Raw genomic sequence first — 17,674 nt, 5'->3', positions numbered from 1 at the left:
GTGGCAGAAACCAGAGGGAATATTCTCACTCGTTATGAAAGTTCTCAGTATATAAAACAAGACAAATAGAGATTCTCTTCTTATGGTTTTTCATCCTTATGACAAATGACAGAGACAAAGGAAAGCATGGCTCTTTCTGGGAGGCTAAGAGTCAAGAACCATAGGTGTTGATTACCAAAAACAAATTCACAAGAGTCACAATTCAAGATCTGTTTTCACAAATGTTTTTCTCCTGCCACTGTGAATTTGTAAAGGAAGGGACAAGGAGAAATTTTATCCTCCTCTCTTGACTGTGCACTACAGGCAGAGAGCTGGGAGACTCTTATTATTGTTGTTGTTCAGTCGCTCAGTTGTGTCCGACTCTTTGTGACTGTTTATGGTCTGCAGCACGCCAGGCTTCCCTGTCCATCACCAACTCCCGGAGTTTGCTCAAACTCATGTCCAGTGAGTTGGTGATGCCATCCAACCATCTCGTCCTCTGTCATCCCCTTCTCCTCCTGCTTTAAACCTTTCTCAGCATCAGGGTCTTTACCAAGGAATCGGCTCTATGCATCAGGTGGCCAAAGTATTGGAGCTTCAGCTTCAGTATCAGTCCTTCCAATGAATATTCATGGTTTATTTCCTTTATGATTGAGTGGTTTGATCTCTTTACTGTCTAAGGGACTCCCAAGTGTCATCTCCAGCATAGTTCAAAGGCATCAGTTCTTTGACACTCAGCCTTTTTTATTGTCCATCTCTCACATCCATACATGACTACTGGAAAAACCATAGCTTTGACTATAAGGACCTTTGTAGGCAAAGTAATGTCTCTGCTTTGTAATACATTGTCTAGGTTTGTCTTACTTTTCTTCCAAAGGGCAAGCGTCTTTTAATTTTATGGCTGCAGTCACCATCTGCAGTGATTTTGGAGCCCAAGAAAATAAAGTCAGTCACTATTTCCATTGTTTCCCCATCTATTTGCCATGAAATGATGGGACTGGATGCCATGATCTTAGTTTTTTGAATGTTGAGTTTTAAGCCAGCTTTTTTACTCTCTCTTTAACCTTCATCAAGAGGCTCTTTAGTTCTTCTTCACTTCCTGTCATAAGGGTGGTGTCATCTGCATATCTGCAGTTATTGATATTTCTCCCTGCAATCTTGATTCCAGCTTGTGCTTCATCCGTGCGGCATTTCACATGATGCACTGTGGATATAAGTTAAATAAGTAGGGTGACAGTATACAGCCTTGACGTACTCCTTTCCCAGTTTTGAACCAGTCCATTGTTCAAAACATGTCCAGGAGACTGACATGGTAAGGATTCTTACTTTCTGCTGGTCTACTGTCAGTTATCCCATATCTCAACTGCAGTCTCCAGGGAGAGTGAAGTGTTCCAGTCTTTCACTGTCTTATCCTCATCACTAGAAACTGTACAAGAGGAAACATTTGTTTCCTTTTACCAGTAGTCATGTATGGATGTGAGAGTTGGACGGTGAAGAAAGCTGAGTGCCAAAGAATTGATGCTTTTGAACTGTAGTGTTGGAGAAGACTCTTGAGAGTCCCTTGGACTGCAAGGAGATCCAACCAGTCCATCCTAAAGGAGATCAGTCCTGGGTGTTCACTGGAAGGACTGATGTTGAAGCTGAAATTCCAATACTTTGGCCACCTGATGCGAAGAGCTGACTCATTGGAAAAGACCCTGATGCTGGGAAGGATTGGGGGCAGAAGGAGAAGGGGACGACAGAGGAGGAGATGGTTGGATGGCATCACCGACTCGATGGACATGAGTTTGGGTAAACTCCGGGAGCTGGTGATAGACAGGGAGGCCTGGCGTGCTGCGATTCATGGGGTCACAAAGAGTCAGACACAACTGAGTGACTGAACTGAACTGAACTGACCCTTTTAGGGTTTTTGGCTGGTGCTCTGTAACAAAAAATTAAGAGAAAAGCAAACGTGTTTGTTAACATCTACGTTTCATATATACTTATGAGAAATACAAGCAGCAGTAACTCAAAAACATGGCTGGAACCAGGATTTACAGATTATCTTGATAATCAAAAAACAATATATTTTTAGAGTAGCAATAAGACATAGGGAAAGAGTTCTAGCTTCAAGGGTGGCAGATTGTGGGACGATAGATACATTAGAAGCTAATGGAAGATACTAGCTACTCAGCAAATGTTGTTTTGTCAGTCTTCTAGTGCTGTCTTGGGGCTGATAAGTGTCAATAGTTGTTGGTGATTAATATCTGCACAAATTTATGTTCTTCTTTTAGGAAACTAGGGGGAGGGCAGAGAATTTTTCTTGGATCTGCTTCCTCTCAGTTGCCTTCAGCTCAAAATAATCCTTATGCCAAAGGGGAAGATTTTGGGTGGCATATTCTGTTATCCCTCGGTAGGTTTTACTGTTAAGTTTTTTTGCTTTGTAATGACCTTTTGTGTTCTAACATGGAAATGTGAAGTAAGGCATTGTCAGAAAGGAGTTAGGAATGTTGTTCTTGTGAGCTTACTTATCATAATAAAACACTGATTCATAAATTAAGAGTTTACAATAGACACCAAAAAAGTTAGTAGAGGAATCTGGTTGAACAACGTGGTGTGGTGCTACATACCTGTCAGAACACCAGGCAGTGTGTCATGTTGTTTTGTGGAAAATACCTATATAAAACAATTTCAAGTGAAAAAGATGAAGACAACAGAGTGAAAACACATTAAATAATGTAATGAAAAAAAAATTAGTGAAAGATTTCAGCTCATTTTCAGTTGTGTAAAATACTCAGTTTTTCTTTTCTTTATAGTTGCTCAAGTTTATATTTAAATAGGAGGAAGTTCCTCTTTGGGCTATAGTGCTAATCCCAGTTCTTCCTGAGCAAGGTCATTAAGCAATCTCATTTTATTATTTTCTTGCAGGTTAAAACTTAGGATATCAGCATATTCATTTAAACATAAGGAAGAAAACCTTTTAAGTCAGTGGACCAAAACACAGGCCCTGTTTTCCACCTGTCACCAAGGGTGGAGCCCCAAACTGGTCAGAGAAGAGGGAAGTGAAAAGATGTTAAATACCAAGTCGAGCTCACCCTAGTCACACTGGACTTCTGGCTTATCAATCAACATGAAGGCTCTCTTTATTCTGGGGCTTCTCCTCCTTGCTGTTGCTGTCCAGGGCAAGGTCTTTGAGAGATGTGAGCTTGCCAGAACTCTGAAAAGACTTGGATTGGCTGGCTATCAGGGAGTCAGCCTGGCAAACTGTAAGTTAACTCTTCTTCCTCCTTCCAAATAGTGAGCCAGGTGTGGAACAGATACTAATAGAGGATGAATAATAAGGAATCTTGTGTGAATGGACTTTTCTTATTTCTTTGCGGGTTTGTACATTTACAATGGCTAAAACATCAATGGTTCCTTTAGAATCAGATGTACTGGGTAAAGGATTGAAGCATGGGAGGATTAAATTCTATACAATTAGAAGCATGCCAGGTCCCACTGTACTCCTCTAGTGCCACTAAATTTGCCAGCTGGCATATGGAGGCTGACTATAAAATATATTTCAGCACCTGGAATACGTCTGTCAAGCCCTTGGTGTTTGACTCTAGCCATTTCCAGTTTGGAACTTGAGTTCTGCAAGCCTGAGTAAGGCAGTATTTTTAGTCCCCCTACCATGACATTGGGCAAAGTTTTTATAGATTTCATTGAACTCTTAAAACAGGGACAGAAGGAACCTATTTCCCCTCAATTAATATCTATATAAGGATCCCTGAATTGCATCCTGAAAGACATTTTATTATTCTGACTCCAGTTGATTAATTATTTTTCATTTTGTCCCATAAAATTCAAGATGTGTCCTAAAGAAAAGTGACTATATTTTAGTCCATATTTGTCAATGTCATCACTGTATTTTTCAGATTAAATTCAGACATTTCCCCTCCATAACTCTTTTTGAACGAATGAGTAACTGGCTAGGTGGATGGATGGATAACATAGTCTTTCCTATTCTATGACTCTTTTCTGGATTCTGATTTGATATGCAAATTCAACTTTAGGTATCATAAGAAATTTTTTTCTCTCAAAAACTCCTTAATTTTCCTGATAAAAGTATTTTTCCATTAGTGTGTGCATATGCCACTAATTGGGCTTCCCAGGTGGTGCAGTGGTAAAGAATCCAACTACTGATGCAGGAGACACAAGGGACATGGATAAGACCTGGGTTGAGAAGATCCCCTGGAGGAGGGCATGGCCGCCCACTTCAGTATTCTTGTGTGGGAAAATCCCATGAACAGAAGAGCCTGGCGGGCTACAGTCCATGGCGTTGCATAGAGTCATACATGACTGAAGCGACTTACCTCACACATATGCTGCGAATGACTGAATCCACTCAAATCTGTTGATTTTTCTATTCTAGGCTGAATCTTACGTGAAGGATGGGAGCAGGGGAAGGGTAATAGCAATGGAGAAAACATCTATTTTAATATTTTTTTAAATGTTACTTGTTTCATTAGTTTTAACAGATGTTTTGCTAACAAAAGAAATCTCTTAAGGGCCCTTTAACACGAAAGTGTTAAAATATTTTACAAGTAAAATACATCTTTATACTTATAAAATAAGTTGTTAGTAGAGTTAAATAGAACTAATTATGCTGTGAAGTATAAGTTATGTCGTGTTGTTGTTTATTACTAATGTTTTTTTCAGGGATGTGTTTGGCCAAATGGGAAAGCAATTACAACACACGTGCTACAAACTACAATCGTGGAGACAAAAGCACTGATTATGGGATATTTCAAATCAATAGCCGCTGGTGGTGTAATGATGGCAAAACCCCAAGAGCAGTTAACGCCTGTGGTATACCCTGCAGCGGTAAGACAAGATAATGTGGAGTGATATAACCAGAGGGGTCCTGTGCCATCGTGTTGCTTTTCCATAAACATCTTATGGGAAAACTGGAATGATCCTTTAGGTCAAGATTCAATAGAAATAAAAAAGGTCTTGAAGGGCTCATCAGGGACCTTGAAAAAGTCCGTCTTAACTTCCTGAAACTCGTTATTTTGCTCCTCATAATTCCTTAAGTAAGAAATTAAAGAGCTTGTATCATAAAAAGTTGCTGTTTGCTAACATACAAGAGTTTCCGGAGTGACCTATCACTTCATCATAACTGGACATGTTAATGCTTTGTAGAGAACAATGCCATTCCTCTTACTTTCCTTGTTTGTGAAGGTTTAGGGATAATTTGGTTGTAGGGGTTTTTCTTTTTTTTAATCTACCCTCCTTTATTGGAAAATGAAAGGATTAGTGGTTAACCAAAAAAGAGGAATGTGTGGTGTTTTCAAAATATAACTTTTACTTTTTATTATGAAATATTTTAAATATATGGAAAATTAGAAACATTAGCATAATAAACATCAATATGCTCATCATGTACTTTTACAGTTATTTACATTTTGTCATATTTACTTCTTTTATGTATATGGGGTTTTTTTGCTGAGTGATTTTAAACTGATTTAGAAACATTATGACATTTCATTTCTAAATTCTTTGGTTTGCATCTCCAGAAAATACAGTGCCTTTATAAGCATAATCATTCTAACAAGCTAATTTACAGATTTGTTTAATTGGGATGAAATAAATAATCTATTGAGTTCCTTTTAAAGTAGAGATAACATATGAATCTTTAGTGCATAAAATATTGAAAAGATATTGCAAAACTGATAGTTATATTTTTAAATATTCAAAATCCTAATAAAAAGATGTCTTTAGAATATTATTTTGTGTCCAGTTTATTTTAAAAATATTTTTAAATAATATTTTAAAAATAAAATATTTAAAGATAAACAGTAATATTTAAAAAATATTTTTTACATTATAGAATAACCTGTGGTCATTGAATAGAAATTTTTAATACTGAGAAATGCATGACCACTGGTAACTTTTAGTATCCACATCTTTCAGAATCTACATCACTCATGTGAATGAATTAAGGCTATATTATGCACATTTTTATCCACATGCAAACATAAAAGCAATATGTTTCAACATAAAAGAAATTGTACTAAATTTACTGCTATACAATTTGCTCTTTATTACAACACAAAATTATTTTTGTTAACAAATACCAATCTTTATTATTTTTTAAGATGAATAGACTTATACTGTGTAGATACTCTATCATTTATCAATCCACTTCTTTTTTAACATTTCTTTGTTTATTTTTGCCCATGTGAAGTCTTAGTTGCCACAGGCAGGATCTTCATTGTGCCATGCAGGCTTCTCTCTAGTTGGGATGTGCAGGCTTAGTTGCCCTGCAGCATTTGGCATCTTCCTTCCCCCACCGGGGATTGAACCAGCATCCCCTGCACTGGAAGGTGCTCTCTTAACCACTGGACCACCAGGGAGTCCCTCAGTCTATCTCTTACTGTTAACCACTTAGGCTGTTTCCATTTTCTCCTTTTATATTAACTGCTATGAAACATCTTATACACACATCTTTGGGTACATACCATGATTTCTTTAGGATAAATTTCCATTAGGAGAATTGCTGAGTAAAAAACTGCTAGACTGTTTCTGCTTGTTTGTTTTGTTTTTACACTGCCTAGTAAAGAGAGTCCCTTGTATCACATTAGTTAATAATTCCTGAACATAAAATGACTTTGATAAATGAGAAACAGAATGCTTTTTTTCATACCGAATGGGATGGAATGAAGAAAGAGTTTTCCTCCAACATTCACACAGATATAAGGACTCTTAAAAAATAATATTAGTTGTTCTTTCCTCAGTCTAAGAGAATAAAGCTGACTGAACCTAAACTTAAAATGAAATTTCTATGAAGATTGTTTTCATTTCTCACCACTTCTTTTTCAGCTTTGCTGAAAGATGACATCACTCAAGCTGTAGCATGTGCAAAGAGGGTTGTCAGAGATCCACAAGGCATTAAAGCATGGTATGTTTTTTTCCCTCTTCCAGTTTTATTGAGATGTAATTGACATAGAGCATGATAAAAGTTTAGGGTGTGCAGCATAATGATTTGATTTATATTAATCATGAAATGATTATCACGATAAGTTTAGTAAGCATCCTTTATCTCATATAGATACAAAATTAGAGAAGGAGAAGAAAAAAATTTTGTGTGGAATGAAAAGTCTTAAAATTTAATCTCAGCATGCTTTGTATATGTATAACATATAGCAATGTTAATTATATTTATCATGTTGTGTATTGTACTGTTGTTTAGTTGCTAAGTTGCATCCAACTCTTTAACAACTCCATGGACTGTAGCCCACCAGGCTCCTCTGTCCATGGGATTTCCCAGGCAACAATACTGGAGTGGGTTGTCATTTACTCCTCCAGCGGGTCTTCCCCACCCAGGGATCGAACCTGCATCTCCTGCATTGCAGGCGGATTCTTTACCACTGAGCCACCAGCGTAGGCTTGTGGTACATTGCATCCCTACTATTATAACTACAAGTCTGTAGTACCTTCCACTGCCTTTGTCCAGTTCCTTACCCCTCACCTCACCTACAAGCCCCACACCAGGTAACCACAAATTTGACCACTTTCCTATGAGGTTGTTCCGTATGTTTGTGTTTGAAGTATAATGGACCGACAACAAGTGTAAATTAGTCTTTAGGATAAGACTAATCTTATTAGTCTTTAGTTTCTGTTACAGAGCACGGTATGTGTTAAGCATTAAAGAGGAGAGCTGATTTATCCTGCTGATGTGAGAGAAGTGAGAGAATATTCCAAAGACTATAGTACACTACTGAGAATGAAAATTGCAGCTTTAAATTTATGCTAAACAGTGTATTACATAGAAACAATCTATTTTACCTGATTCAGAATCTTTTACTACTCAGTTTATTTTAGGGAATTTCTAGAGGTTTTAAGATTCGCTACACAATACCTTGAAATTATTTTTGGATTTAAGTAAATGTGGAATGCACTTTGCAGTGTTGTGGACTGCACAAGACTCAACATTTGTGTTCAGCATTCTGTGCTATAGTGTAGGTTTGTGGAGATGTGACATCCCTGGTATACATATCTCCAGTTAATAAATAGCAATATTTGGATCTGTCTGTGGCTTGTATTTCATGTACTGATAAACTATTTTGTTCTCACAAAGGATTTGAAGTATGTATAATGCAATGAAGATATGTTTCAATCTTATTATCATTTGTTTCATCTTTTTCTACAGGGTGGCATGGAAAAACAAGTGTCAAAACAAAGATCTCACGAGTTATGTTAAGGGTTGCGGAGTGTAACTGTGGTGTTTTCGTCTTCAGCTCATTTTGTCTCTTTTTCATATTAAGGAAATAATAATTGAGTAAAAGGTTATACTACCACTCTTTCAAACAAATAATGTTTTTACAGGAGCAGGAGCATGTGGTCTTTCTTCTAAGAGGCTTGATATTTCTCTCACATGTTTATTGATTGATACTAGGCCTACAACATTTTTCAGCTTGCTAACAGAACTAATGCTGGTGAATATTTGTCTAAAATCTTCATTATCAAATGTATCTCTAGTACATTTAGTGCTTAATCAAAGAGATAACCCAGATTTAACCTTGAATGATGTAAGTACTCCCCAATATTCAACAAAATATAACAGAAGAATATCTTTAAGCAAATTGATCTTAGGCAAAGTCCCACCTGTGTAGGCATGGGAACTCTCATCTGTTCAGTCAAAAAGAGTAGAACGTCAAATGGCTAAAAATGAAAACAGCCCGAATCAAGAATTTTGTTTTCGTAAGTGTGACTTTTGTTTTAAATGTTTTTGTAGAAATGCATTTACACAGAATTCTAAAAATAAACTCACAATTTATACATCAACCTATTTTAGCCTTTGCAAAGAACTCATTTATGCATCTTGCTGATCCTGAAGGAATATAAAGAAGGATTAGATGAGCTGTTGATTTTCCTTAGTTTTATTAGCTTAAATTCATGCATTATGACTAAATTCAGAGGCAGATAAGTTTGCAAGAGCTGAATTAATTGCTATTAAACCGATGTGAAATTATGCATGTTGTAAAAGAAAAACAAACATTTTCATTAAAAGCTTTTCAATTCATACCTTGTCTTCCTTTGTTTAGAGCCATTTAATGTTTCTGAAGAAATACGTATGTGTATATTTGGGAAATAATGATCTGACACTTAGTATTTCCTACATTCTCACCTGTACTGAAACAGGTGGATACTGCTAGAAAAATCGATAAGCATGCTGATATCTCAATGTTTTAAATTTTTAATCTTTTTTGCTGTGTCACACAGCTTCTGGGACCTTAGTTCCCCAAGAGGGCTTGAATTCTTAATCTAAACAGTGAAAGCACAGAGTCCTAACCATGGAACAACCAAGAAATTCCCCTCACTTTAATTTCATAAACATAAATCTCAAATGGGCCCTCAAGTCAGCCTAATCATCTTAGTCACTTCTCTGAAATCCTTCTCTGTTGGTGTCCTCACTCTCCAAAATGACTGTCACTATTTACTTCTCCGATCTTTTCAAACTTCTAGTAAACATGCCCAATCACTGGTATTTGACACGTGCTCTCAGTAGGTGACCGGGCTTCATATTTCAAAGACAGAACAGAAGCAACTCATACAAAATTTTCCTCTGCTGGCCATCGTAACAGAGTTCACATCGTTCCCTGGGCCCACCTTCCCCTCCTTCCCCTTTATTCCTAGGATGAAGGGCCTCTGCTCCTGCCAATGGCAGTGTCTCCACATGCAGTCCATCACCATACTGCCCTGGTAACCTGGCTTGTTACATAGAACTCTCCGTGGGCTCTACATAACCCTCCAACTACAACATCATTCTCTGCTCCCTTGTCCAGTAACACTTCTGGGATGAGATATCTATATTCACCCACTCCACGTCCTCCCTTTGTCTTTTCATCTCTTCTTAATCTGACTGCTGTCCTCACTCAGCTGAAAATGGCTCAAACATGACCCCTCCCAGGATGCCTTGGGGCCAGTTCTAGTGATCACCTGATTTCTGTTCATCCTACTTGATCTCTCAGCAGCATTTGACAGAGTGAACCACTTGCTACTTCTGAACAATTTTTTCCTCCTCAGCTCTCCTCCTTTGTATTGTCTCATTGGTGGCTCCTTCTCAGTCCTTCTTGGCTGAATGTTTCTCTGATGATTGATTTTTAAGTGGAGTGTCCCAGGACTCAAACCTGTAACCATTTGATAGACATGTTTTACTTATTCTTTTATTTATTCTTTTTCATGAAGTATAACTTTCAAAAGAATAGAGTTTTTCCCACTTTTTAAAGAGACTGAAATAATCTCAGTCTTTCCTCAAATTTGTAAGTACAGTACAGCCTTTTATGTTTTCTGAACAGTTTGAGAATACACTGCCAACATGGTGCCCATGGCTCCGAATCCTTCAGTGTGTAATTTCTACAGAACCTCAAAACGTCATCCAAATCAGGAGGTGAACACTGACAAAATTAGGACAATCATCAGATCTATGCAATTTCATCAAGTATCCCACAAATCCTTAATTAAAAGGTCTAATTCAGAATCACGTTATATTTGGTTGTTATGTTTTTCAGTTTCCTTCAATCTAGATAAATTCTTCATGTTTTCCATGACTTTTATGACTTTAACCCATTTGAAGACCTCAGGCAGCTATGATGTAAAATGGTGTAAGGTTTTTCTGATATTCTCTGGAGTAGATTAGGTTATGCATCTTCAGCAGGGATGCCACAGATGTGATATTGTGCTCTTCTCATTGTGTCCTTTCAGGTGACATGCAGTTTTGAAATGTTCTGTTACAGATGATGTTCACATTGATCATTTGATTAAGGTGATGTCTGTAAGTCACCTCCACTGTGAGGTATTTGGGAGAGGATGACGTAATTTGAGAAATTTTCTTCCTCATCAAAATGTCAATTTTTGCATGTACTTATTATATCAGTATGGACCCCTGGCTTCCTACTTTATTCCAATTATAATGAGTCATAATCCATTGCTATCATTTATTTTTATGTTCTCACTGTCCCTGATTTTTCTCCTTTCAGAGAGACTTTGCAAGCTAGCTTCTGTGTCATCTTGACATGACCTCATCGTTCTTTGGGTACTTTTTTGTTTTCTGGCACAAGCTGTCCTAATGCTCACCTTGTTCTTTTTCTGCTTCAGCCTAGAATCAGCTATTTCTCCAAAAGCTCTTAGCCCTCACAGTGGATAACAGTATTTAAAAAAACAATTCTGGGCACTAGAGTGGCACTGTTCCCATGTCCCATCAAAGGACAAAGCTAGAGGATGTGTGTATTTACCTAATGTTTATCTACTCAAATTGAACTCATAGAATACCTCCAATTCCAATCCCATACCACAAAGTTAATTGTAGGGTTTTTTCTTTTCTTATGTTGATAACTTCCTTGTTATACAGTCAGAAAGCACGTGCCCATTTTCCTTAATATCCTTAAAATGTATCCTGAGCACATGCACATATTTGATCAGTGTGCCTGTATGTAACCAGTCTCCCAACAGTGCCACACAATGGAATAGATGGTCTCCACTCAGGCTCATGGGGTCACCCCTTCTTCCACATCGGGACATCTTTACTGCGTTTCATCCTTGACACACCATGCTGGGACACTGTTTTTACAGCAAGGACGGCAGAAGTTTTTCCTCTTGTTTATGCCCATATTCCCAATACGTAGAACAGTGCGTGTAACATGATATATGCTCAATAAAAACCAGCTGCTTGAATGAATCTCCCTGAGGATTTAGCATGTTCCCCCATGCTGGGCATTTTGAGAGTTTTTTACTCTCCAATCTCACGTAATTCTAGTACAGCAGTTTCTGCAGCTCCAAGGGTCAGGTCTCAGATCTATGTGACCAGTCCCCTGGAGGACAGGAGAGGGGACCAACTCAGGTGCATCCTCAGATTTCAGGATTCTGGGACCATTTTGATATGAATCAACAGGAAAGAATATGGGTTTATTCATATCAAGATATCCAGAGGTGTACGAAGAATGAGTGGCTTGAAGAGTAAAAGCTCAGATGCAGAGATAAGATATATCTAAGAAGCACCAGGACTGACCCATAACAATGGCTGACTGAAGAAACAACCAGAGATTAGCAAAAGTGGCCTAAGAGAGAAAGCAATTCTTGTTGGAGATTTTGCTTAGTGTTTTTGATATGTCATGTCTTACTGATACCTGTTATTTTAATACAATCAAGTTCCCAAACCAAATTTTCACCCTTATTCAGAGAACAAGGTAAAAATCAGTATGAAAGTTTCATCATTTTAAAAAGAAACTCAGTTCCAGTGTTGCTTACTTTCATATCAGGATATTATTTGAAACGCAGAGTGGTATTCCAGATTAAAACTGGGCTTTCATGTGGTACTAATTATAACTGAGCCCTGAGCACATTTCTTCCATTTGTATTTAGCAGACTTACTTTAAAAACATTTTTTTTAAAGTTGCTAAGGGGCATCCCAGGTGGCGCTAGTGCTTAAGAACCTGTCTCCCAGTGCAGGAGATGTAAGAGATGTGGGTTCAGTCCCTGGGTTGGGAAGATCCCCTGGAGGAGAACCTCATGGATAGAGAAGCCTGGCAGGCTACAGTCCATAGTGTCGCAAGAGTTGGACATGACTGAAGCGACTTAGCAGGCACAAAGGGAATTACTAAAAGTTATAGTCATGAGTGACTAATATAATTCATAGATACAATATTTTTCAATTAAATACATGTTTATTATACAAATTAATTTTAAATCATTTAAAATTTTTACGAAGTTATAAATTCTCAGTGTTTACAGTCAGATAGTTCTACAAGATTTTTATGTAACTCCCCATTTTTCCCTCTTCACATGCAGCAGTTTTCTACTTTTTTAGCTTAATGTTAGGAATTCTAGGCAGCGGGCACCGCAACTACTGAACCCCGCGGCTGTAACCACTGAAGCCCATGTGCCCCAGAGCCCATGCTCTCCAACAAGAGAAGCCACCGAAATGAGAAGCCTGAGCACAGGTAGACTGTAGTCCCCGCTTGCTGCAACTAGAGAAAGCCCCTGCGCAGCACAAAGACCCAGCACAGCCAAGAAATAAATTTAATTAATTTAAAAACGAATCCTAGGAGGTTCCCTGGTGGCCTAACTCTAAGGTTGGTACTTTCAGTGCCATAGCCTGGATTCAATCCCTGGTCTGGGAACTGAGATCTCAGAAGCTGTGAAATATGACCGGAAAAAAAAAAGAATTTATATTTTCTCCTATGGTTTAAAGTGTCAGGCTTGTATTGTTCCTGGTGTTGGTTCCTACAGTGGAAGTTAAGGATTAAGTTCTATTTCCTCCTCCTGTATCTCATCACACATGGCACCTTTCCCTAAAACCCATCCTTCCAATGTAATTACATACACTTTTTAAGATCAATACTCAGTATTTGCATAGCTGTAAATATAATTACGTTCTTGTCTTATGCAAGATGTTATTTTCCCTAGAGCCAGTAACTGCATAATTGTTATATTGGCTTACCTTGATTTGTATCTATCATTAGTTCAACTCCCAAACTTTAGGTCTCTTTTTTCTTTATTGAGGTATGGTTCATGTACAGTATTACTAAGTTTGAGGTGTATGACATAGTGATTCACAATTTTTATAGGTTATATTTCATTTAGTTATTATAAAATATTGGGTATAGTCCCTGTATGGTACAATATATCCTTGTAACTTATTTATTGTGGACTGTGCTGCATGGCTTGTGAGATCTTAGTTCCCAAACCAGGGATCAAACACATGCACCCTGCAGTAGAAGTGAAGAGTCCTAACCACTGGACGGCCAAGGAAGTCTCAGTTTATTTTATACATGCTAGTTTGTACCTCGCAATCCCTACTACTATCTATGTCTTCCGTTTAAATCTCCTCTCAGGTCTTCAGAGGCAGCTAGAATTTCATTAGTCTAACCTTGCTCTGAGTTTTTTTTTCATTTCTGTTATCACAGTTTTAATTTCCAACAAGTCCTTTTCATTTATGATAGTCTTTTCTCCTTCTTTTGTGTCATGGTTGCTATTTCTTATTCTGTATATAGTATTAATAAGGGCTATATTTAGTATATTTTGGATATAGTATAATAACGGCTTCCCTGGGAGCTCAGCTGGTAAAGAATCTACCTGCAATGCAGGAGACCCCGGTTCGATTCCTGAGTCAGGACGATCCCCTGGAGAAGGGATAGGCTACCCATTCCAGTATTCTTGGGCTTCCCTGGTGGCCTGGGTGGTAAAGAATCTGCCCACAATGTGGAAGACCTGGGTTCGATCCCTGGGTTGGGAAGATCCCCTGGAGGAGGGCATGGCAACCCACTCCAATATTCTTGCCTGGAGAATCCCCATGGACAGAGGAGCCTAGTGGGCCACAGTCCATGCGGTCACAGAGTTGGACATGACTGAGCAACTAAGCAGCATATTAACATTAACAGTTTGATTGATTTTGGTTTTAATTGACTTCTCTGTTTCCTTTAATCTGCCACTTTGTTTGTTTACTTTGGATTATATCTTTCATACTAGAAGCATTTCTCTGTTATTTGGCAATCCTTGGTTATCTACTTAAATTTAGGATTGGGAAACTTTAAAAGTCATCCGAAGTTCCAAGGGCCTATGTGGATTTGACCATGTGTACTTCACTGAAGGATGACCTGGTTGGTTGAGTCAGTTTCACTGAGGCTCCTTAGATCTCTCCTCTTAGACTGGTCACATCTCCCAGGGCAGCCTCTCTCTATTCTCTACTAGGAAAAAAAAAAGGCCTGGTTGCCAGTATTTTAGAGTTAAGTGACAGATGAAGTCTTGGTACCAGGCATGTGTTTAGCTAAACTGCCTATTTTCTGTAGGGTATTTCTCAGGTCAAGAAGCAACGATGTTGGGAGCTGTTCTGGAACTACTGCCGGATGACAAAGTCACGGCACCAATCAAGAAGAAACTGCAAAGTGGTTTCTCTCCAGGATCGGAACCTTCACTCCTTCCTGTTTCTATGCTTCTGTTGTGGCTAGCTGTGTTTCTTTCTTTCTGTTGGGAGCCATTCTGGATCTACTGCCAGATGATAAAGTCATGGCACCACTCAAGAAGAAACTGAAAAGCGGTTTCTCTCCAGGATCGGAACCTTCCCTCCTTCATGTTTCTATGCTTTTGTTGTGGCTAACTGTGTTTCATTCTTTGATGGCTGGAGTTGTAGGGGCTTCCATGATGAGGTCATGAGAATCCAGGAAAAATAAAAATGATCCCTTGCTCCAGAGAAACACTTCAAAAATGATTAAACCTACTGAGGCCCCTGACTGGTGGGTCCCTAACATTCAGCCAGGGAATAAGGCCATGATCATTTGGAAAACAAGCCTTAAGCCTATTGTGACCTGGCCTCATGAGGAGATTGTTATTGATGACTGGAAAACTTGGGTCATGTATCAGGGAGAATTACAGAAACTAAGCCAATTGCCTTTTCTCATGCTAGAGATGTTTGTGCCCCTTAGAATCTAAGCATAAACGGAAAAGAAATACATCAATTGTATTGTAAATAGTTTCTAGGTAAACTGCAGAAGACTTGCCCCTGTCAGAAATAGTCTTGTGGTATGTGGGTAGATGGTAAACAAATCACCGCTGACAATGGCTGTACTATGAGAAACTTTTGCCCTTAGACATTGCTATAGTCCATAGTCACTGAAGCAAGATGCTGTACTCGCTGTAGTAGCAGGCTGTACAGAACAAGTAGATGGAATAATATGATTCATAGACTAACTATGTTTTAGTAGAATAAAAATAGGTTTTGGGGTAAACATGTAACCAAAATGTGACAAAGGATTAGGAAAAAACTTTTAACACATCTTAGAATCAGGAGATGTTGATCTGAACAAAAAAATATTGTAAGAAGAAGAACATAGAAGAATATGTGCTATATAAGTAGAAACTAAAAGCAATAAAGATTTTGTCCTTGGACCGATGGTCTTTGGGCCATCAAAAACTCTCTGTCTCCTTTCTTTTCCTTTCGCTGACGCCATTCATCCCTTGGGGACCCCTGGACCAGCTGGAGCGGGACTCTGGCACTGGACATGGAACAATGGACTAGTTCAAAATTGGGAAAGGAGTACATGTATTGTCACCCTGCTTATTTAACTTATAGGCAGAATACATCATATGAAATGCCAGATTGGATGAAACTCAAGCTGAAATCAAGATTGCAGGGAGAAATATCAATAACCTCAGAGATGCAGATGATACCACCCTTAAGGCAGAGAGTGAAGAGGAACTAAAGAGTTTCTTGATGAAGGTGAAAGAAGAGAGTGAAAGAGAAGGCTTAAAACTCAACATTCAAAAAACTAAGAACATGGCATCCGGTCTATCACTTCATGGCAAGTAGATGGGGAAAAAATAAAGTAACAGACTTTATTTTCTTGGACTCCAAAATCACTGTGGATGGTGACTGCAGCCATGAATTAAAGATGCTTGCTCCTTGGAAGAAAAGCTAGGACATAGCTAGACAGCATATTAAAAAGCAGAGACATTGGGACTTCCCTGGTGGCTCAGTGGCTAAGACTCCTTGCTCCCAATGCAGGGGGCCTGGGTTCTATACCTGGTCAGGGAACTAGATCCCACATACTGCAACTAAATAAATTAAAAAAAAAAAAAGAAAGAAAAAAAAAAGCAGAGACATAACTTTGCTGACAAATATACGCATAGTCAAAGCTATGGTTTTTCCAGTAATCAAGTACAGATGTGAGAGTTGGACCATAAAGAAATCTAAGCACCGAAGAACTGATGCTTTTGAACTGTGGTGTTGGAGAAGACTCTTGAGAGTCCCTTCAACAGCAGGGAAATCAAACCAGTCAATCCTAAAGGAAATCAACCCTGAATATTCATTGGAAGGACTGATGCGAAAGCTGAAGCCCAATACTTTGGCCACATGATGCAAAGAACTGACTCATTGGAAAAGACCCTGATGCTCAGAAAGATTGAGGGCAGGAGGAAAAGGGGGCACCAGAGGATGAGATGGTTGGATGGCATCATCGAATCAATGGACAGAAGTTTGAGCAAACTCCAGGAGATAGTGAAGGACAGGGAAATCTGGTGTATTCCAGCCCATGCGGTGGCATAGAGTCAGACACGACTGAGCGACTGAACAACAAACAACAAAACTTGCAAAGTAGTTAGTACCACAGAAAGGGCAAAGGAGGGGAGGTTTGTTGTCACGTTAGGGATCTTAGAATCGAAACTGAGCAGAAAAAGGAAGAAAGAGATGAAGAAGGCAGTAAATAAATTATAGTAAATAAATGATATAATAATTAAAAATAAATAAATAATAAAAATATAATAATAAATTATCGATGCAACCATGCAAGTCTGAGACTTCTCGGTTCAGTCGCTCAGTCGTGTCTGACTCTTTGCGACCCCATGGACTGCAGCACGCCAGGCCCCCCAGTCCATCACCAACTCCCGGAGTTTACTCACTCACATCCATTGAGTCGGTGATGTCATCCAACCATCTCATCCTCTGTCGTCCCCTGAGACGGCTAGGTGAACGCAAAGAAAAGCGGTGAGTAGACGAGATTTCATGAACATAATTTCAGAACTGTAACGCTTTGGCGATGGCAACGTATCACCTCCAACAGCCAGTTTCTGTCATTGCGAAGCTGACTGGAAATTCCCGGCCTGCTGGGACCCTGCCAACCGAGATTGGTCCAGCGACACCCACACCGGCCCTGCGCGTGCGCAGTGTAAGAGAGCTCAT

General features: G+C 38.8%; 2 protein-coding genes and 1 long non-coding RNA gene across 4 annotated transcripts in view; 2 read left to right on the top strand and 1 right to left on the bottom strand.

Annotated features, from left to right (window-relative positions):
• Positions 1-15,910, top strand: part of LOC145545378 (uncharacterized) — an 85,332-nt gene extending 69,422 nt beyond the window's left edge. Inside the window, exon 3 of the long non-coding RNA XR_014082032.1 lies at positions 14,790-15,910. This is a non-coding gene — a long non-coding RNA (uncharacterized LOC145545378). The remainder of the gene's footprint in view (positions 1-14,789) is intronic.
• LOC145545373 (lysozyme C, tracheal isozyme) overlaps positions 1-17,657 on the bottom strand; it is a 55,242-nt gene extending 37,585 nt beyond the window's left edge. Inside the window, exons 1-2 of one of the 2 annotated variants that reach the window (XM_081589774.1) lie at positions 17,399-17,657; positions 9,943-10,133 (exon numbers count right to left, since the gene is read on the bottom strand). In XM_081589774.1, the coding sequence (XP_081445900.1) occupies positions 9,943-10,053 (111 nt within the window). In that variant the 5' untranslated portion in view covers positions 10,054-10,133; positions 17,399-17,657. Of the gene's footprint in view, positions 1-9,942; positions 10,134-17,394 lie in introns of both variants that reach the window. The other variant, XM_081589775.1, reaches the window with a different exon arrangement.
• Positions 3,061-9,025, top strand: LOC145545375 (lysozyme C, milk isozyme). Its single transcript, XM_081589779.1, has 4 exons — positions 3,061-3,224; positions 4,660-4,824; positions 6,823-6,901; positions 8,153-9,025. Exons 1-4 carry the CDS (start codon positions 3,089-3,091, stop codon positions 8,217-8,219), a joined length of 447 nt encoding a protein of 148 aa, XP_081445905.1. The 5' UTR covers positions 3,061-3,088; the 3' UTR covers positions 8,220-9,025.
• Positions 17,658-17,674: the final 17 nt, after the last annotated feature.

Source organism: Giraffa tippelskirchi, chromosome 4 (genome assembly GCF_054371585.1).
Source record: "Giraffa tippelskirchi isolate mGirTip1 chromosome 4, T2T-mGirTip1v1.2.pri, whole genome shotgun sequence".
Taxonomy (NCBI): Eukaryota; Metazoa; Chordata; class Mammalia; order Artiodactyla; family Giraffidae; genus Giraffa; species Giraffa tippelskirchi.
Note: the sequence above shows the minus strand (reverse complement) of the source record. Positions and strands in the feature narration are given on the sequence as shown.

Bases quoted from the DNA above. Each gene is read 5' to 3' on its own strand.
- LOC145545375 (XM_081589779.1), top strand. From the start codon at position 3,089: ATGAAGGCTCTCTTTATTCTGGGGCTTCTCCTCCTTGCTGTTGCTGTC. The intron at 3,225-4,659 runs GTAAGTTAACTC...TGTTTTTTTCAG, and splicing joins GGGAGTCAGCCTGGCAAACT to GGATGTGTTTGGCCAAATGG. The intron at 4,825-6,822 runs GTAAGACAAGAT...CTTCTTTTTCAG, and splicing joins CTGTGGTATACCCTGCAGCG to CTTTGCTGAAAGATGACATC.